Source organism: Pristiophorus japonicus, chromosome 9 (genome assembly GCF_044704955.1).
Source record: "Pristiophorus japonicus isolate sPriJap1 chromosome 9, sPriJap1.hap1, whole genome shotgun sequence".
Classification (NCBI taxonomy): domain Eukaryota; kingdom Metazoa; phylum Chordata; class Chondrichthyes; family Pristiophoridae; genus Pristiophorus; species Pristiophorus japonicus.
Genome location: NC_091985.1, coordinates 146,152,664 through 146,173,909, shown reverse-complemented (window position 1 = coordinate 146,173,909; position 21,246 = coordinate 146,152,664). Strand labels below are relative to the sequence as shown.

The 21,246-nt window shown below is 48.3% G+C and overlaps 1 protein-coding gene across 1 annotated transcript in view; it reads right to left on the bottom strand.

Annotated features, from left to right (window-relative positions):
- Positions 1–21,246, bottom strand: part of syne1b (spectrin repeat containing, nuclear envelope 1b) — a 420,847-nt gene that overhangs the window by 275,098 nt on the left and 124,503 nt on the right. The window contains exons 28-38 of the mRNA XM_070891000.1: positions 17,955–18,131; positions 17,096–17,236; positions 16,559–16,719; positions 14,444–14,594; positions 14,079–14,306; positions 13,435–13,533; positions 10,029–10,216; positions 7,624–7,747; positions 6,097–6,263; positions 5,492–5,645; positions 1,324–1,949 (exon numbers count right to left, since the gene is read on the bottom strand). Coding sequence (XP_070747101.1) covers positions 1,324–1,949; positions 5,492–5,645; positions 6,097–6,263; positions 7,624–7,747; positions 10,029–10,216; positions 13,435–13,533; positions 14,079–14,306; positions 14,444–14,594; positions 16,559–16,719; positions 17,096–17,236; positions 17,955–18,131 — 2,216 coding nt within the window. The remainder of the gene's footprint in view (positions 1–1,323; positions 1,950–5,491; positions 5,646–6,096; positions 6,264–7,623; positions 7,748–10,028; positions 10,217–13,434; positions 13,534–14,078; positions 14,307–14,443; positions 14,595–16,558; positions 16,720–17,095; positions 17,237–17,954; positions 18,132–21,246) is intronic.

Below are 21,246 nucleotides of genomic sequence, written 5' to 3'. Positions count from 1 at the left end.
TCCCCCACTGTCTCCGGGGCTGTCTCCAGGGCTGTCTCCCCGGCTGTCTCCCCCACTGTCTCCGGGGCTGTCTCCCCCACTATCTCCGGGGCTGTCTCCCTCGCTGTCTCCCCCACTGTCTCCGGGGCTGTCTCCCCCACAGTCTCCAGGGCTGTCTCCCTCTCTGTCTCTGGGGCTGTCTCCCCCACTGTCTCCGGGGCTGTCTCCCTCTCTGTCTCTGGGGCTGTCTCCCCCACTGTCTCCGGGGCTGTCTCCCTCTCTGTCTCTGGGGCTGTCTCCCCCTCTGTCTCCGGGACTGTCTCCGGGGCTGTCTCCCCCACTGTCTCCCCCGCTGTCTCCGGGGCTGTCTCCCTCGCTGTCTCCCCCACTGTCTCCGGGGCTGTCTCCCCCACTGTCTCCCCCGCTGTCTCCCCCACTGTCTCCTCCACTGTCTCCCCCGCTGTCTCCGGGGCTGTCTCCCTCGCTGTCTCCCCCACTGTCTCCGGGGCTGTCTCCGGGGCTGTCTCCCCCACTGTCTCCGGGGCTGTCTCCGGGGCTCCGCATGCTTTGAGGGACGCTCCCGGGCGGTAGCGCAGTGCTGAGTGCAGTGCTGCGAGGAACAGGCCACCACTACACGGATGCTCTGCCTGGCGCTGACGCGCTACAATGCCCCTCCCCTTCCATTAAAGGGGAGTGCCGCTGCGCACTCTGCAGGCCCTTTGGTGGCCGTCACTGGGCCACCAGGGAGGTGATCGATCGGGCCAGCAGCCCAGCACCCAAAGCGGAGTGCGGGCTGCACGATGGTGGCCCGGTCAACATGCAGGCCGCCATTCTCGGGTCGGCCGACCCAAGAGTTGGCCGACAAATAAAGCTGGCGGCCCAGCGCTCTAAAGGCCTCCCCTTTAAGGGGTGCCCTGGCGGTAGATGTCCGCCTGCGAAGCTGGCATTGACATCGGCACGCTCCGGCATCGCGGCCTGGGGGGGGCAATTTCCCACGCGGGCCTTTAAGGGGTCGGCGCGATGACCTTATCGTCAGTTGTGCGGCGACCCAGGTCACTAACCGTGGGGCACAACACTGCCAGGACAGTGGCCCCCCCCAAACCGCCAGGGCAATTTCCCTGGGCGGAAACGCCATTGCGGCCCGAGAGCGCCCCTGGGATGGGGCTATAAAAAGGGGCAAATTCTCTCTAATATTTGTTGGGATTAAAGGCCATAAGTCAAATAGTGTGAACTTTGTTGTTTCTAACTGCTGAAAACAGCATTATTCTAGAAATTCATGTGAAAAGCATGTTTGACCATTTGTGTCCAGTACTGTGCCCAACACATCCCTTGGACTATTCTCACCTGAGCTGTAACCCTGGCAGAGTAGGTTCTTTCAAACCCTCGCTGTCTGCCTTTTCTTCAATGTCTTCAATGGTCTTCAACAACTGTTCCTTGCGCTCTTTAAACGATTTCCACAGGGAGTTGAGTGCTTCGGCCTCACTTTGTTTGGTGCCCAGGACATTCTGGGCAGACTCTAGTTCTACCTCCAGTCCTTCTGCCAATGCCCTACAGGAGGTCCACGAGTCAGAGCCCACATTCTTCAGATGGCACTGAGCTTTACTGATGAGAGCGTCAAGGGCCGGAGCTTGGGATTCCAATTGTTTAATGTCCGGCGTCACATCGCCCAGCTCCTTATCCAGCAGCTCCGTCTTCACCTTGTCCCAGTTACTTGCCGTCTCAACGGTTTTCCTAATCCTGTGCAGCACGTTGCCTGCCACTCGGTGGGTTTCCAGGAAAGAAGCCAGCTGCTGGAGGACCTCTTTCCTTCGCTCAACAACCTGATCGGCCTGCTGGAAAAGCTGAAAGCACTCCTCGGTTCTGCCGTGGAGAAGCTGATCCTGTGGCTCGCACATGGAGCACAACTGGTCGGCCTGGTCCTTCAGGCTTTCCTGCTCAGCACGTTGCTGCTCCACTGCTCCTGCCTGGTCCTGCACAGCGAGATAACGAGACAAGAGGTACACAGGGTTAACTCAAGGGGGCTGCAATACTAAGGGGTGCACGTTATGTTACAGTTATATAAAGCTCTGGTTAGGCCCCATTTACAGTACTGCACCACGGGAAGGATACACTGGCCTTGGAAGGGGCGCAGTGCAGATTCAGCAGAATAATACCTGGGCTGAAAGGTCTAACTTATGAGGACAGGTTGTGTAGACTAGGCTTGTATTCCCTAAAGTATAGAAGATTAAGGGGTGACCTAATTAAGCTGCTTGTATTTATATAGGCGCTTCACAGGAGTGTTAAAAGACAAAGCAAATAAATTTGACACCGAGCCACATAAGAAGAAATTAGGGCAGATGACCAAAAAAGGTAGGTTTTAAGGAGCGTCGTAAAGGAGGAAAGAGAAGGAGAGAGGCGGAGAGATTTAGGGAGGGAGTTCCAGAGCTTAGGGCCCAGGCAGCTGAAGACACGGCCACCAATGGTTGAGCAGTTATAATCAGGAATGCTCAAGTGGGCAGAATTTGAGGAGTGCAGACATCCCTGGGGGAGGGTTGTGGGGCTGAAGGAGATTACAGAGATAGGGAGGGGCCAGGCCATGGAGGGATTTGTAAACAAGGTTGAGAATTTTAAACTCAAGGCGTTGCTTAACCGGGAGCCAATGTAGGTCAGCGAGCACAGGGGTGATGGGTGAGCGGGACTTGGTGCGAGTTAGGAAACAGGCTGCCGAGTTGATTCAAGCCTGTTCCGCCATTCAATTAGATCTTGGCTGATCTGCACCTTGACTCCATCTTCCCACCTTGGTTCCGTAGCCCTAACAAAAATCTATCAATCGCAGTTTTGACATTTTCAATTGACCCCCAGCCTCTCTCCCTTTGGGGGAGAGAGTTCCAGATTTCTACTGCCCTTTGTGTGAAGAAGTGCTTCCTGACATCACCCATGAACGGCCGAGCTGTAATGTTAAGGTTATATCCCCTTGCTCTGGACTCCTGACCAGAGGAAATAGTTTCTCTCTATCTACCCTATCAACTCCTTTCATCATCTTAAACACCTCGATTAGATCACCCCTTAATCTTCCATGCTCGAGGGAATACCAGTCTGTTAAGTCTAAAACTTTCCCTTGTGGGGCCTGGAAGATTAGGAGTGTTATTCCGGGCCCCACAGGGACAGTATCGGCCTCCTCGGCCTCGGACCCCACCCCTTCACTCTCAAAATTCTCTCCCCAGTACATATGGCGAGCGACCAAAGACTGCCTAATCTTCCCCTCCCAGCAGTCACTCTGCGACCCCCTCCTGCCCACTCCGTGCGAAAATGGACCAATGGTATTCAAATGAAGCCTGGCAGTTAAACGGCCCAGACTTAAATTTAGGCCAGAGAGTGTGTTTCACTCCCGTTCCCAAACCCCCACCTGAATCACCTGCCTGAATCTCTCGAGGATCTGAGGTGCTCTTGTAGAGAGCAGGTATGGGCTCGATGGGCCGAATGGCCTCTTTCTGAGCTGTAACCATTCTATGATTCTAGCTCGCGCCGAGTTAAAATTGACCACAGTTTTAAAATGAGCTTTTGTTGAGTTGCAAAGCACAAAAATGTGAGCCAAATCTTTGTTTTCGCCACAATCTCACTGCATTTTATTCAGTTGTTTTGTTCTCTGTTAGCTGAAAGACCTTTTTAACAATTGTGACAATGAAACTCCCCGGCCACTGAGATTATCCGTTGATTACTCAGAACCTGTTCAAGTGTTGGTTTTCGAGCACTGAGTTGCTGTATTACATTCAGTCCACACTCCATGGGGAGGTTCTGCTGCCTGTGAAAGATCATTTCATTTAGTGGCAGACTTGCTCACTCAGCAATGAACTGGCAAGTGTATTAGAAACAGTTCCCTGGGGATCTGGCCAGCACTGTCTTACTTATTACAACTCATGTGCGTTTCAATCTTTTGTAAATGTTAAGTTTCAGGTTTGTAAGTCCTGCGTGCTGAGGTGGGGAATAGATGGTGGCTTAATCTCACCCCGTAATCAGCACACAAGGTAGAATAGCTAACGGATGATCTCCTACATCGGGTGATGCGTGATCACGTGTCTTTTTTAACTGAGAAATACGAAAAAAGGAACTAGCAGGATGATGCAGCACCTTTCATGACCTCTTTGGCTTCACAGCCAAAGAAGTACTTTTGAAGTGTGGTTGCTGTTGTAATGTAGGCAAACCCAGCAGCCAATGATACTAGAGCTGTATAACACACTAGTTAGGCCACAGCTGTGTTCAGTTCTGGGCACCACATTACAGGAAAGATGTGTTTGCACTAGGCAGGTTACAGAGGAGATTTACGAGGATGTTGCCTAGACTGGAGAATTTTAGCGATGAAGAAAGATTGGAAAGGCTGGGTTTGTTTTCTTTGGAACAGAGAAGGCCGAGGGAAGAACTTATTGAGGTGAATAAAATTATGAGGGGCCTAGATAGAGTGGATAAAAAGACTGGGATTTATATCGCGCCTTTCATGACCACCGGATGTCTCAAAGAGCTTTACAGCCAATTAATTACTTTTGGAGTGTAGTCATGGTTATAATGTAGAAAACACGGCAGCCAATTTGCGCACAGCAAGCTCCCACAAACAGCAATGTGATAATGACCAGATAATCTGTTTTTGTTATGTTGATTGAGTTATAAATATTGAACAGGACACCAGAGATAACTCCTCTGCTCTTCTTCGAAATAGTGCCATAAGATATTTTACATCCACCTGAGAGAGCAGACGGGGCCTCGGTTTAACGTAACAGCTGAAAGTGCAGCACTCCTTCAGTACTGCACTGGAGTGTCAGCCTAGATTTTTGTGCTTAAGTCTCTGGAGTGGGACTTGAACCCACAAGTTTCTGACTCAGAGGCGAGGGTGCCACCCACTGAGTCATGGCTGATAGGAAGGATCTATTTCCCTTAGAAGAGAGGTCAATAACCAGGGGGCGCAGATTTAAAGTCATTGGTAGAAGGATTAGAGGGGAGTTGAGGAGAATTTTTCTTCACCCCGAGGGTGATGGGGGTCTGGAACTCACTGCCTGAAAGGGTGGTAGAGGCAGAAACCCTCATTGCATTTAAAATGTACTTGGATGTGCACTTGAAGTGCAGTAACCCACAAGAGAGAGAGAAAGAGTTAACATTTCAGGTCAAGTGCATTCTGATTAAAGGTCATCGAGCTGAAATGTTAACTCTGTTTCTCCACAGATGCTGCCTGACCTGCTGAGTATTTCCAGCATTTTCTGTTTTTGTTTCAGGTTTCCAGCATCCGCAGTATTTTGCTTTTGTTTATGTTTTTTTTTTTTGCTTTTTGCTTTTTGCTTATGTTATTTAACTAATTACTAGACCAGATAGAGGGATTCAAAATTATGAGGGGCTTTGATAAGATAAATGGGGAAAAATACTATTTGCATTGATGGAAAAGCAAATGCGACGAGGTGTAATTCGAGGTCCAATTCACTACCGCCCGCTTTGCGCTAAGACCCATTTCGCATCATTTGTTTTTTAAATGGGGACCTGCGGAGTTTACCTTTATGTGATTCAGAGCGGGCTGTAGATCTGTAGAGCTGATCTCCGAGGTTGACTGCAGGCCACTCAGAAAGCGTTCAACCCAGAAAGAAAATCTTAACAAACATTCATCAAACTGCTGGTGCTTTTCAACTGCCTCCTCAAAGAAACGCATCCTGTGGAACAAAAGCGGTATTACATAATTAGTACTCAGGGTTGGAATATTTCTGCTCCTTTGTTTGTTTGTTTAGTCAACCACATTGGTGTGGATCTGCGGCCAGACCCGGCAAGGACAGCAGATTTCCTTCCCTGAAGGACATCAGCGAACCAGTTGGGTTTTTATGACAACCCAATTGACGTAGTCACTTTTACTAATGTTCTCAAACTGCTGTGCTGTGGTGAGTTTTGAACTCATATTCTCTAGATAACTAGTGCAGGCCTCTGAATTACTCGTCCAGTAACACGCTCACTACACTACCGCACCTCCAATATGATGGGGTTAAGTTAGTATCGGCCTTAGAATACAAACGTGACCTCTGAAGGTCAGCTGAAAAATTTATGATGCTAAAACGTTCATTTCATGTGGATTAAAAAACAAACGATAAAGAGTGTTTCAGTTAATCTCACCGTTTTTTGACGGTGTGGGACAGACTCTGCCACCTCTTATCCAGCTGTTGCAAATTTGCTTTTATTGCCTTCGAACCCTCCTCTGAGGTGGTTGGGTACAAGGCCTTGCTCTGCATCACAAGTCCCCTGTGGGCCGACTCCTGGGACATCACCTCAGTTTGCAGGTCCTGTAGTGACGATGAGAAACAAAGTACACTGGTCAGAAATGTCCCCACTCATTTTTCCCGTGCGCAGTCCCTTTAACCTTGCTGCGTGGCCGCCGTGCACGGTATTTTTCCCAGTGGCAACAGGTGGTGAGTGGCCTGCGCGCCACTCCCGATCGATCCGCAGCCGCGCTCCCGCGTGCCGCACACCTTACGGGGAACGTTGCCTGTCGGTATTCCACGGGAACACTTGCCACACCTATTGAATTATCCCTAAGAACCACAGACGCTGAGAGCACAGGATGAGCCTATTCAGACCATGGTATCCGTGCCAGCTATTTGCTAGAGCTTTCGAAAACTAGAATTTGATACACTGCTGCCGAACTCCTTTTAGGAGGTGTGCAGGTCAGGGAGAATGATGAGGACAATGATCACATTTATCCAAAAATATAGCAACACAGATCCTGCCTCTGAGTCAGAAGGTCGTGGGTTCAAGCCCCACTCCAGAGACTTGAGCACGTAATTCAAGCTGGTTCTTCAGTGCAGTGCTGAGGAGCGCGGCACTGTCTGAGGTGCCGTCTTTCAATTTGCCCTCTCAAATGGACATAAAAGATCCTATGGCACTATGTCAAAGAAGAGCAGGGGAGTTAACCCCGATGCCTTGGCCAATAGTTACCCCTCGACCAACATCACTAAAACAGATTACCTGGTCATTATCTCATTGCTGTCTGTGTGGGCTTGCTGTGCGCATATTGCCTGCCACGTTTCCCACATTACAACAGTGATTACACTCCAAAGGTACTTCATTGGCTGTAAAGCGCTTTAGGACACCCTGAGGTCATGACAGGCACTGTATTAATGAAAGTTTTATTTTTTTTAAGCTGGTTGGGTAGTTTATAATGTTGCTCCTCTTGGGAATCAAAACAAGATAACCACAGATGGACAGCGTCAGGATTTAAATACAACTGATTCTCACTCTCTTAACAAAAGCAGTGTAAGTCAAGGCACTGGAAGGATGGTTCTTCATTGAGAGAATGAACCACGATGACCTCAGAAACTGAAGAGTGTGAATGACCTCTTGCTGGAACAAAGGGTCACCTTATGTTTATGAAGGGGGTTAGCACTTGAGCTGTTAAGGTGCTCAGCGGTGACCGAAATCGAGAGCTGCAGTATCGCTGTGTTCTGGCTTTTTGTTTAGATCGCCAGTTCATTGTGCAGTTCCATGTCTCTGCACATCGCTTACTTTGTAAACACTGCAGCACTGTGACAGGGACTGTGGTTCTCATATTGGACTGTTCAGCCACCTAAGGACTCATTTTAAGAGTGGAAGCAAGACTTCCTCGATTCCGAGGGACTGCCTATGAGGATAATGCTTGGGTTTTACCTTCAGGGTCTGCACTTCAGTTTGCAGTTTGGCTTGGTTAGAAGAAAGGTAGGGGGACCACGAGCTTGTAATTGCTTCATGCCTTTCAAGCCAAGAGCCAAAGCTGGACAGGTCCTTCTCATACCTGGTTACAAACAAACAGAGAGCATTTTACAAACCAAAAAGCAGCAAACTGTATATCCCCAAGTGTTCCGATTGTACACAGCAATGTCACTGTCAATTCAACAATGAGAAATAAATCCCCCACAGTTACAGCTCGCAATAGAATCATAGAATGGTACAGCACAGGAGACCATTCGGCCCATCCTACCTGTGCTGGCTCTTTGAAAGAGCCAATTAGTCCCGCTCCCCGCTCTTTTCCTATAGTCCTGCTAACTTTTCCTTTTCAAGTATTTAATCAATTCCCTTTTGAAAGTTACTATTGAATCTGCTTCCACCATCCTTTCAGGCAGTGCAGTCCAGGTCACAAAACTCACTGCGTAAAAAAAATTCTCCTCATCTCTCCTCTGCTTCTTTTGCCAGTTGTCTAAAATCTGTGTCCTCTGGTTACCAACCCTCCTGCCAGTGGAAACAAATTCTCCTTATTTACCATCAAAATCATTCATATATCTTCTAGGAACTGATTTAATGTGGATCCCTGTCCATTATATTGGTTTTATATAGTTTAATCACCTCTCGATCTATGACAGGTCCAAGCTTCGGTTAAGCTAAAGATTAAGGGGAAGCAACACCACCTCACCACAGGATGTGGCCCAGAGATGTGCGGCCCAGTGAATTCACTTCACAATCTCGCTACAGGTTCATAACATTGGATCATTTCCAATCCCACAGCCTGTTACAAAGTTCTTGGCCCAGCTGCCCAGTGGAATGCCTCAATACTTCACCGTTCCACCTTTAGATTGGGTAAAATAACCTCGGCTTCTTTTCTGCTCCATCCCACATACAAGGGCTCCTTCGTCTGGTCAATTCAAGAGCATGTAACCCTTAAGCAGCAAGAACGAAAAGAACAGAAGACCTCAACGCTCCCCAAAAAAGAAGTAAGATGTCATCTGGGTTGGAAGGCGTCATGGAGCAGAGCATGTCGGTTCTTCTGCTTTGGTAGATGGCCAGAAGATCCATCTCTGGAAATCCCAGATTATGAAGTCTGCAATGTTGGATTGGAGACTCATCAAGTGAGTATGGAGTATCTCTTCTAAGGGCTACCAGTGGTACTGACTGCGCTCCTGACAAGGAGGAAAGGGAATCTGATGTTAGAGGCCCTTGTGGCAGAGTGCAGCAAGGGAGGTGGAGAAAACATGGCCCTACTCCACTTCGCATCACATGTCCACAAATGCACTTCCTGACCATGGAGTCAAGTATTGGAGGATCAGCCACAGAGCTAAAGGCTCCACACGATTGATGTATCAGTAGGTCTCTTGGGTACAGGCACCTTGCTCAATGGAGACCACGGTCACCAGACTGAACCGAGCCCAAACAAACACAGACCTTTTAGGACCACCCCCCCCCCCCCCACTCAGCCCCCCACCTCCCAGGTCGAAACAACTCCTGTTCAATCCTTATCCCTTGGAACTTCAGATTTGTAACTGGTTGTCTCGGGTCTCAAATACAACGGCTAAATCAGGCCCCAGGACACGCACTTAATGTTCCATCAAGACTCTGCATCCCACCGCAAGAGTGCAGGGCTTGAATGGATTTTCATGAGACCATTTGATGGAGGTGAGACTTTAGACAGGGCGACTTAGCACCTATAAAGAAAGAGTACCCGGGATTTCCTCAGACTCCTGAGAGTTTGGCAGAATCGTGAGAGGATGTTTAAATGACTCATTGAATCATAGAATCATACAGCACAGAAGGAGGCCATTCGGCCCATCATGCCCATGCCGGATCTTTGAAAGAGCCAATTAGTCCCACTCCCCTGCTCGTTTCCAATAGCCCTGCAAACGTTTCCTTTTCAGGTATATATCCAATTCCTTTTAGAAAGTTACCATTGAACCTGCTTCCACCACCCTTTCAGGCAGTGCATTCCTGATCATCACAACTCAGTGTAGAAATTCTCTCCTTCTCCACCTAGTTCTTTTGTTAATTATCTTAAATCTGCGTCCTCTGGTTACCAACCCAGCTGCCAGTGGAAACAGTTTCTCCCTATCTACTCTATCAAAACCTTTCCTGAGTCGGTCATTTGTTAGCAGTGCCTTCGGGAGAGAAGGGCAGGACACGGGAGGAAAGGCCCCAAGCTGACAGGTGGACCACACAACTGTGGAACTGCCAACTGGTATCAGCACATTGTAGGTTGAAGAATTTTCAGTGAACACATTTGGCACACCCGTGGTGTGTAATCTATGTGGGTAATTCCGCACGGAAGCGCTAACAATGAAATGGAATGAGCGATTAGCAGGGTTACGTACTTCTGCCAGAGAGACAGCAGGTTTTCCAGCAGCGCCTGTTCTTCCTTGGCCTGATCTTGCACCTCCTCGTACTTTTGCTGCAGAGCGCTCAGTTCCTGAACAGCTTCGTCCTTGTTGCTGACTCTGCGGGCGTGTGTCGAGAGTGATGCCAGTGGGGTTTTTATCTGTTCAATGCTCTGAGAGAACTCCTGTCGAGGAGTAGGGTTGGGAAAATCAATCCAATTAAAAATAACAACTTGCATGGATTGCACATTTTCATGGACACTTACATCTACAGAATTCAACACAGAATTGCTTTTAGTTACAAAAAACAGCAGAATAAGGTAAAGCATGAAATCTGTGATAACTTTGCAAGCAACAAGATTTGCAGAAAGCAAAAACACCATGGGAGTTGTAATGTATTTGCTTCATGGGTTCTTTGCTTAATAATTCGTGGTCACACATTGCTATTAATAACTAGTTGGTTTGTTAACAAAGATTTAACAAGCACACGACACATTACCAGTTCATCCACTAGGCTCACCACTGCATACCTTATTGTGGATGATCTAGACCCAACTGACTGGGGTTTTATTGGGGCGGATTTTCCGGTGATGTCTGCCTCTGTTTTTACCCAGGAATGGTGGCAATGGCGGCGGTAAGCTCTTCTGAGCGGTCAGCTTCCAGCGCCCCGCGGGGGTTTTCGGGGCCGGTTTTGCGGGGGTGGAAGAATTTAGCCAGTGTGCAACGCCCCTGGTTGCGACACCGGCTCGCTTTTGGACACCCACCCAAACCGTACGCCCCGCAGCGCGCCCTGCTGAGACGGCCTGTGAAAACAGGCGGTCCGACCTATACCGACTGCAATGAGGTAAATAACGTCCATCTCAGTAAGTGTGATTTAAGTGGGTTTTTAGTTGTTTTTTTTTTGGGGGGGGGGGTTTGGCGATTTATGTTGTGGTGGCATGGGCTATGAATTGGGAATGTTGTTGGTGTTTTTTTTTCAGGTTTCTTTTCCCTCCCCAGACCTCTCTTAGAGCGCTTCCAGGCCAGCTCTTTAGCTCGGGATTTTCACATGCTTAGCGCCCTAAGAGACATGTACAACACCTCCCTTAGCGTTCCACCCCACACTCAGGGCCCAGCTGGCCAATTTTGACGACTGAGGCGCAAACTGTCCCTGGGCGCAAACTCTGTCGCCCCACAGCCATTATCGCCCCGAAATCAGCAAAGCCCATAATCCAGCCCCTTGAGTCTTGTGAACATCATATGACTGGCCACTCACAATGCAACAGCTCTACAACTATTTTTGTACAGCATTAAATCAAGTGCCCTCTTTTGTACGGGCACCAAAGCCCACAAATTAACAATGCAACCTCGTCAAATCAAATTAAAATTTGGTTGCCAGAGGTAATGATGCACTCCAGTCCCTCTGGTGCGCACCTCTCTCGGAAGGCCGTAAGCGTACCGGTAGACACCGCCTGCTCCATCTCCAGGGACACCCTGGCATGAACATAGCAACAGCTCTACAACTCTTTTAGTAAAACAATAAATCAAGTGCCCCCGAATTAAAGGGGTTCAACAGCTCCACCAGCCTGTGAGCATACTCACAACTGCATACATTACAGCAGTCAATGTAAAGAAAAATCAGGCTCGTCCCCCGTTTTACGCCATCACTGACAGTTAAAATCGCACCTCAATGCATTGGTTGATGTACTGTACAGTACAGCAAGAAAACCTAATACAGACAGAACTAAGCAAAAATCAGCCAGTAGGGAATGACCCAGAGCAGACCCTTATATTCTGTAATGTATTACAGCGGCTGCATCTTTTATTTATGTATGAAGACAGGCTTTTAATCAAGGAGCAACTTCTGGAAGGACTGTAACATTATTCAAGGGCAGAGGCCGATTCTGAATAAAAGTGCTGCATTTTGAAAATATGTTATCAAAAGATTCTGCTTGAATACACTGGGTACGATTAGATATATTTCATAAAGAAAACAAAGTGAAAATGAGAAGATCTAACTAAAGTTTAATATTTCATGGTCTTCACTAGAAAATAAACACAACCTCAACGATATGGATAGTAAAGAGTTGCTCCTCCATTTAACATGCAAGGATTTATTTAACATAAGAAATAGGAGCAGGACTAGGCCATTTGGCCCCTCGAGCCTGCTCCGCCATTTAATAAGGTCATGGCTGATCTGATCTTGGGCTTAGTTCCACTTGCCTGCCCGCTCCCCATAACCCTTTACTCCCTTTATGTATCTGTGATATGTCATTTACCTGCAGTGGATAAGGAAAGTATTTTTGATATATATTTCAGAAACCAATCAAAAATGCGTTTGCTTCACTATCTCTGGGGAGATCGCTTACAAATTGTGTTCCAAATTCTTTTATTGGACAGCTGCATCCTTCCCTCACTTCCACATCTCAGGGAAGTCAAGGGTGTAATGTATGCACCTGGGAGTATGCTCACAGGTTTGTTGAGTTTGGGAGCGGAGGGGAGCGGGTAGGTCCGAGGGCCTCCTCGTAGGACTGCTCCTGGGCATGGCCAAGGGTGCCATCAGCCGGTCCAGGCAGCGGGCGGTCGAGGGGGTCGTTCAGCCTGACTGCCTGCCTCTCTTCCGCGCGTACATCCGCGCCAGGGTGTCCTTGGAGATGGAGCACGCGGTGTCCACCAGTACGCTCGCGGCCTTCCGCGAGAGGTGGGCGCCGGAGGGACTGGAGTGCATTATCACCCCCGGCAACCAAATTTTTATTTGATTTTATGTTTTAAAGTTTAATTTGTTTTAATTGCCGGGGTTTTAGTGTCCCCCTCCACTTTTATAGGGGGCACTTGTAAAATATTGAATTTTAATGTCCTAAAAAAAAACGCAAAAGAAAACCTACAAAAATACAAAAAAAAACTAAAAAAGAGGGCTGTTATAAGTGTCTGGAATGTCCCCCAGATCGGGGGGCACTCGATTTAATGTTGATTTGTACTCTCCCAAAAAGAGTTGTTGAGTTGGGAGTGGCTTAGCCAATCACGTGATGTTCAGAAGATTCAATAAAACCCCAGCCAGTTGGGTTCAGGGGATCCACGATGAGGCAGGTGGTTGTGAGCCTGGTGGATGAAGTGGTAATGTGTCGTGTGATTGTTAAACCTTTGCTAATAAACCAATTAGTTCTTAATAACAATGTGTTGCTATGAATTCTTAAGCAAAGAACCCATGAAGCAAATACATTGCAGAGGGTTATGATGAACAGGCAGAAGAGAGAATTGGAGGTCGATGATCAGCCATGATTCTGTTGAGTGGTGGAACAGGCTCGAGGGCTGTATGACCTGCTCCTGCTCCTATTTCTTATGTTCTTATGTCCCCCTACAACAACATAACCCCTGACACACTGTGAGCAATGCCACGAGATGCTATTCAAATGCACATTCATACCAGGTGGGCCTGCAACAGTTGGTTCGCCTCGGCTGCTGAGGAGCATTTGCTGGTCATGCCTTTTAATGTAGTCTCCATGTCAATCAGTGTCTGTTGGACCTACAAAAAACATCAAATAAATCGCTTGTCCATTTTTACTAAGAAACTTTTACTTTAGATTGAATAAAGCAAGACTTTAAGGATTTATTTACAGGAGTAGGAGACTTCCAGTACACCTCCATCTTTCTGTACACTTGCACATCTGCACCTTGACTGTGCAGGTATGGAATGCATAATTAATTCATTAATAATGAACTAAAGAAAGCTTTAACATGCAAAAATCAGTTTATTTTTCTCACTTTACCCTGATGTTAATGAATCCGTTTTTGAACGGGTAGGGTTAGTGTTCCGATTCATTTTATTTTGAGTGCGTGGTCCTTTTAACGGGCTACGTGGCCCATTCAAGGTTTTGCGTGCATGAACTTTCACGTTTCAAAGGCCAGTCACGGGCCGTGCAGCTTAGAGGGAATGCTGGGTAGGATCCCTCTGAGCGGAGCTAAAGATACTCAATTTCTACCAATATGACACCACTTTTTACTCATATCTAGTCTTTCACACACTGATTGAACAGGGTATAACCTTAAAATGCCTTATTACATTAGTACCTTTTTGAGGCCCTCTTCATACTTCTGTTGCAGTGAGACTCGGTTCCCCACTTTGCTGTCCACCTCCTGCGTGTGTTGATGGAGCTCGTCCCACTGCCTGCCAATTTGGGTCAACCGAACCTTGACCCGGGCAATCTCGCCAGAGGTGATGAACTGGGCCACCTTCTGGGACTCCTCTTCCAAGCTTTTAATTTCTTCTGACTTACCAAGAACTGCATCAAGAATATGCTGTGAGTCAAGAACATAGATTGGTTTGTTGTTTTTCCAATTGGCCCTTGTAAGAGAATCCATCATTTGATGATTGTTATCTCCCATAGTCAGGTTTGAAAGTTTAATGCGAACGTCACTGGACGGGACAACCTTACCTTAACTTTGGAGAGCTTTTCGTCCAGTGGGATAGACAAATCCTCCACGTCATTCAGCTCGTTCTGTTTCTCTGTCATCCAGTGACCCAATGACTCAAACTTTGCTAAAAAGCTCTCCCACAGACTCTTGATTTCGTCCAGATGTTTCACACTGAAGCAAAGAGGAAATGCATGAGTGAAATCAAGATAAATAAACCAAAATAAAGCAGCATCTTGGTTCGTCACAGACCAGAGTGTTCATCACTTTCACAGTCAAAAGATTGAAGGTGTGCAGGTAGGGAAACATGTGGCAGGCACAGTATCCAGTGAGTATGACATGGGGCCACAATGTTAAATCCCCCGGGTTAGCTATCATACCAGTCGATATTGGGTATTGTTCACTGATCTACATTGGCCCCTCGTTCCTGAACACCTTGATTTAAAAATTCTCATCCTCATGTTCAAATCCATCCATGGCCGTGCCCCTCCCTATCTCTGTAACCTCCTCCAGCCCTACAACCCTCCAAGAACATTGTACTCCTCCAACTCTGGCCTCTTGTGCGTTCCTCCCTTCCTTCACCCTACCATTGGCGACAGTGCCTTCTGCCATCTAAGCTCAGGAATTCCCTCCCTAAATCTCTCCACCTCTCTCTCCTCCTTTAAGGTGCTCCTTATGACCTACCACTTTGACCGAGCTTTCGATCACCTGTCCTAATGTCTGCTTCTTTGCCTTGTTGTCATTGTTGTGTCTGAGTATGCTCCTGTGAAGCACCTTGGGACATTTTACGACATTACAGGTGCTAACTGCAAGTTGCTGTTGTTAACTCCAGGATGCAAGGTCTGTTGAAGCAGGTAACCTGTGGCACTGAGGCCCATGAGAATATCCACAGCAAACCCAGAACAATCTCCTTAAAGACTACGGCCCATTAGCCATCAATTATCTCCTCTTCCCACTTTCCTGGAGGTCTGAGTTGCTTTGTTGAATGCTCCACTGTCACCTTCAAGGACGCAGTTGGTTGAGTGGGCTCTCTCACTGAACAGGACAAGCATTCGGCCAGGCTTGGGCAGGTACAAAAACAGAGCAACGGTGACATAATCGGCATGTTACGTGCTGGTTCCGTTGGACTGAGAGATGTGGGGAAATCACAGCACCAATGACGTGCTCAAAATATAACTTCATCGGCATGAGTCCGGTGGTATGTTTAATACCCCGGTCATATTACAGAACTGCTTCCACTTGAACTGGTTCTGTAAAATCAACCAGATGCCCGGCTGCCAAATCTGCCCCATTTTTACCGCAAGTGGAATTGGCAACAGTGGGAACCCATGTGTGTCTGTGTGAGATTTGTGTGTTGACAGTCACACCAAAAGGACAGATGCCACTCCGCTAAGAACCTGTGCCTGCAGTTAGTGCAAGAGGGCAGACTTTGATTCTGTGCTGGGAGGAAGTGTGCACAGACCAGTAATAACTTGGAACTTAGAACAATGGGTTTAAATGGTAGGTCTCCATCTAGTGGACAAATGGCTAAAAAGGTAGACCTCCATCATAGTAAACAAGGGGCTAAAATGTTACATCTCCATCTAGTAGACAATGGACTAAAATTGTAGATCTGCAATTGGACAATAGGCTAAAGTTGGAGAGCTTCATTGAGTAGATAATGGGCTAAAATGGCAGGACACCATCAGAGTGGGCAGTGGGCTCAAATGTGAGTCATCCATCAATGTGCACAATAGAAAGTCCATTGTTCTATCTTTAATGCACACTGTGACCATGCTCACGTAATCTCAGCAACATGTCCTGCAGAATGCAGAACTTGAGATCAATTTCACTATAATCGAAGGGTGTTTGTCGTACATCCAAGAGATTTATGGCAGAAACGTTATTTTTTACACAGAGGGTCGTGAGGCTGTGGAATGCATTACCGGAGTTATTGATTGAAGCAGAGACCACGTTAACATTTAATAGGTTAGATAGGTGGTTGAAGGAAAAGGGGAATACAGGGACATGGGAAGGAGACAGGCATATGGGACAAGGACCACTGCTTGTGTGGAGGATAGACTCCAACACGGACTGGTTGAGCCAGACAGTCTAAGCATTAGTTTAATTTTAAAAATAACAAAAACATGATCACATACTCGTTCCTCAGGTCCTCCCGTACGTTTTCAGCCTTCTCTCTCATCAGTCGGGTTTGTTGCTGCAGGGAGCGCTTACTCTTTGGACCAACTTTTATGTCTTCAGATTTCTGTAACAGGCCCTCAGCCTGAGCTGCCTTGACTTCGCTGTCCCTATAAAAGGCCTGTGCACACACAAGCAATGCAAGAACTGTCAGTAACCAGGACACTGCACATTGGAGGACATGGAATGTGCTTCAAGGCAGTAGCGCATTGGGAACTTGAGATGACAATCATAACCTCAAGAGAGAGGTCAAATGGTTTAACATGACCATAATCCCAAGATGTATTACTGCTTTGGGAAACATTCCAGGGCATCTCACTCTGCGTTACACTTAGAAATGTAGAGATTTCTTACACTTTTCTATTTTCAGTACAAGAAGTCCAATATTTCATTTTTGGGCACAATTTCAAGGCCATCTGCTTATTTACTGAAGCTGGGTCAATAGATTTCTGCAGTGGGCCTACCGTGAGTGCAGCCCCCAGCCTGTTAGCAATTACCTTCATTTGTTCCAGCTCCGATCCGAGGCTTTCCAAACTGCTGAAGGAACGATTGCGATCCACGGTCATTCCAGTACGACTCAAGAACTCCGTCACTTCCCCCTTCTCCGCCTCAAAACGCTGCCATTCAGTTAGTGTCTCCTTCAGCACAAGGCAAAGCAATACGTCAACTCCGCTCACTCTGACTGCCATCAGATCCAATGTTGGTACTGCTGACTGCTTCTTTTTTTTTGCAAGTACCATTCACGCCGTGCAAGAGCCAGGCAATGACCATCTCCAACAAGCGAGAGTCTAACCACCTCCCCTTGACATTCAACCATTATCGAATCACCCCACCCCCGCTCCTCACCATCAACATCCTGGGGTCACCATTGACCGGAAACTTAACTGGACCAGCCACACAAATGCCGTGGTTACTACAGCAGGTCAGAGGCTGGGTATTCTGCAGGAGTGACTCACCTCCTGACTCCCCAAAGCCTCTCCCCTACCTACAAGGCACAAGTCCCGAGTGTGATGGAATACTCTCCACTTGCCTGGATGAGTGCAGCTGCAAAAACTCTCAAGAAGCTCGACACCATCCAGGACAAAGCAGCCTTCTTGATCAGCACCCCATCCACCACCTTAAACATTCACTCCCTCCACTATTGGCGCACCGTGGCTGCAGTGTGCACCATCTACAGGATGCACTGCAGCAACTCGTCAAGGCTTCTTCGGCAGGGTCTCCCAAACCCACGACTTCTACTATCTAGAAGGACAAGGGCAGCAGGCGCATGGGAACACCATCACTTGAAAGTTCCCCTCCAAATCACACACACCATCCTGACTTAGCAGTAATTCTGTGTCTGGGATCGGACTTTACCTCCAGTTCTTTCTCTTGTTCGTCCATTGTTTTCTCCATTGCGTTGAGGGCAGTCTCCTGGCTTTGCAGTTCTTCCTGGGTGGACTTGGCCAGGTCAGCAGCTGCCTGTAACTCCCTCCCGCGAGCTAACTGCTGCTGCACATCGATTCTCTTCAGCATTAACTGTTTCACTTGTTGCTGCATATTCGTGGATTCAAAACAATTTTACTAGACGGCCATTACAACAACAACAACTTGCCTTTATATAGCGCCTTTAACATAGTAATTCGTCCCGAGGCGCTTCACAGGAGCGTTATCAAGGAGATATTAGCTCACTCGGTCAAAGAGGTAGGTTGTAAAGAATGTCTTAAAGGGAGGAGAGGTAGCGAGGCGGAGAGGTTTAGGAGGGAGTCCCAGAGTTTAGGGCCTGGGGAGCTGATGGTACGGTCGTGAATGGAGGGGTGAAGGAAGTGAGGGATCGAGAAGAGGCCAGAATCGTTGGAATGCAAACATCTTGGAGGGTTGCAGGGCTGGAGGAGGTTACAGAGATAGAGAGGGACAAGATTTGAAAACAAGAATGAGAATTTTTAAATCGAGGCATTGCTGGACCGGGAGCCAATGTAGGTCAGCGAGCACTGGAGTGATGGGTGAGCGGGACTTGGTGTGCGAGTTAGAACACGGGCAGCAGAGCTTTGAATGAGCTGAAAATGGGAGGTCGGCCAGGAGTGTGTTGGATTAGTCAAGTCTAGAGATAACAAAGGCATGGATGAGGGCTTCAGCAGCAGATGAGTTGAGGCAGGGGCAGAGACGGGAGATATTTAAATCGTATTCTATTTTCATTTTGGAAACTATCAGGTACATCGAGTAATGAATGGATGAAAGGCAGTCACAAGACAATAAATATAGTTCAGATCGTATCGTAACTGTTAAGAATGAAACTCGAACCTCGAGAGAAATAGTTCCAGGCGCATTCATTATCAAAAGCTGAAGTTTATTGCTTTATCGAATTTCCTAAGCTTGTTCATTCTGCTTGCAGTGTCTGTACACTGCTTCCCCATCAGTCTTGGCTCAGTTGGTAGTGCTCTCGCCTGGTAGTGCTCCGAGTAAGAAAGCTTTGGGTTCAAGCCCAACTCTGGGCCCTGGGCATACATTAGGGAATGCTGCCTCGTCAGAGGGGCAGTACTGAGGGAGTGCTCAACTGTCGGGGGGCAGTACTGAGGGAATGTCCAACTGTCGGAGGGCAGTACTGAGGGAGTGCCCAACTGTCGGAGGACAGTACTGAGGGAGTGCTGCATTGTTGGAGGATCAGTACTGAGGGAGCGCTTTACTGTTGGAGGGGCAGTACTGAGGGAATGCTGCATCATCAGAGGGTCAGTACTGAGGGAGTGCTCAACTGTCGGGGGGCAGTACTGAGGGAGTGCAACACTGTTGGAGGATCAGTACTGAGGGAGTGCAACACTGTCGGAGGGGCAGTACTGAGGGAGTGCAACACTGTCGGAGGGGCAGTACTGAGGGAGTGCAACACTGTCGGAGGATCAGTACTGAGGGAGTGCCCAACTGTCGGAGGGGCAGTACTGAGGGAGTGCTCCACTGTCGGAGGATCAGTACTGAGGGAGCGCTCCACTGTCAGAGGGTCAGTACTGAGGGAGTGGTCCACTGTCGGAGGGGCAGTACTGAGGGAGCGCTCCACTGTCAGAGGGTCAGTACTGAGGGAGTGCTCCACTGTCAGAGGGGCAGTACTGAGGGAGTGCTCCACTGTCAGAGGGGCAGTACTGAGGAAGTGCAACACTGTTGGAGGATCAGTACTGAGGGAGTGCCCAACTGTCGGAGGGGCAGTACTGAGGGAGTGCTCCACTGTCGGAGGATCAGTACTGAGGGATTGCAACACTGTTGGAGGATCAGTACTGAGGGAGCGCTCCACTGTCAGAGGGTCAGTACTGAGGGAGTGCTCCACTGTCAGAGGGGCAGTACTGAGGGATTGCAACACTGTTGGAGGATCAGTACTGAGGGAGCGCTCCACTGTCGGAGGGGCAGTACTGAGGGAGCGCTCCACTGTCAGAGGGTCAGTACTGAGGGAGTGCTCCACTGTCGGAGGGGCAGTACTGAGCGAGTGCAACACTGTCGGGGGGCAGTACTGAGGAAGTGCAACACTGTTGGAGGATCAGTACTGAGGGAGTGCCCAACTGTCGGAGGGGCAGTACTGAGGGAGTGCTCAACTGTCGGAGGGGCAGTACTGAGGGAATGCTGCATCATCAGAGGGTCAGTACTGAGGGAGTGCTCAACTGTCGGAGGGGCAGTACTGAGGGAGTGCAACACTGTTGGAGGATCAGTACTGAGGGAGTGCTCCACTGTTGGAGGGGCAGTACTGAGGGAGTGCTCCACTGTCGGAGGGGCAGTACTGAGGGAGTGCAACACTGTTGGAGGATCAGTACTGAGGGAGTGCTCCACTGTTGGAGGGGCAGTACTGAGGGAATGTCCAACTGTCGGAGGGCAGTACTGAGGGAGTGCTCAACTGTCGGAGGGGCAGTACTGAGGGAGTGCAACACTGTTGGAGGATCAGTACTGAGGGAGTGCTCCACTGTTGGAGGGGCAGTACTGAGGGAATGTCCAACTGTCGGAGGGCAGTACTGAGTGAGTGCCCACTGTCGGAGGACAGTACTGAGGGAGTGCTGCACTGTTGGAGGATCAGTACTGAGGGAGCGCTTTACTGTTGGAGGGGCAGTACTGAGGGAATGCTGCATCATCAGAGGGTCAGTACTGAGGGAGTGCTCAACTGTCGGGGGGCAGTACTGAGGGAGTGCAACACTATCGGAGGATCAGTACTGAGGGAGCGTTCCACTGTCGGAGGGGCAGTACTGAGCGAGTGCAACACTGTCGGGGGGCAGTACTGAGGGAGTGCTGCACTTGGAGGTGCATTACTGAGAGAGTGCTGCACTGTCAGAGAAGCAGTATTATGGGAGTGCTGCACTGTTGGAGGGGCAGTACTGAGGGGAGTGATCCACTGTTAAAGGGGTAGTACTGAGGGAATGCTGCACTGTTGAAGGTGTCGGCTTTTTAATTAAATGTTAAAACATGGGATTGTATCCTCACTCAACCAACTCTACCAAAACAGATTCACTGGCCCTCCATCTCATCTTCAAATTTACCTCCACTTTCTGGCATGCCTACATTGTAACAGTGACTGCACTTCAAAAGCAATTCATTCATTCAGTCATTATTTTTTACTAAAAAAATTTAAATTATTAAATAATTCAGATGAAGCGATGTAAATAACAGAGCAAAGTGGGAATTGAGTGCTAAGATCATTTAAATG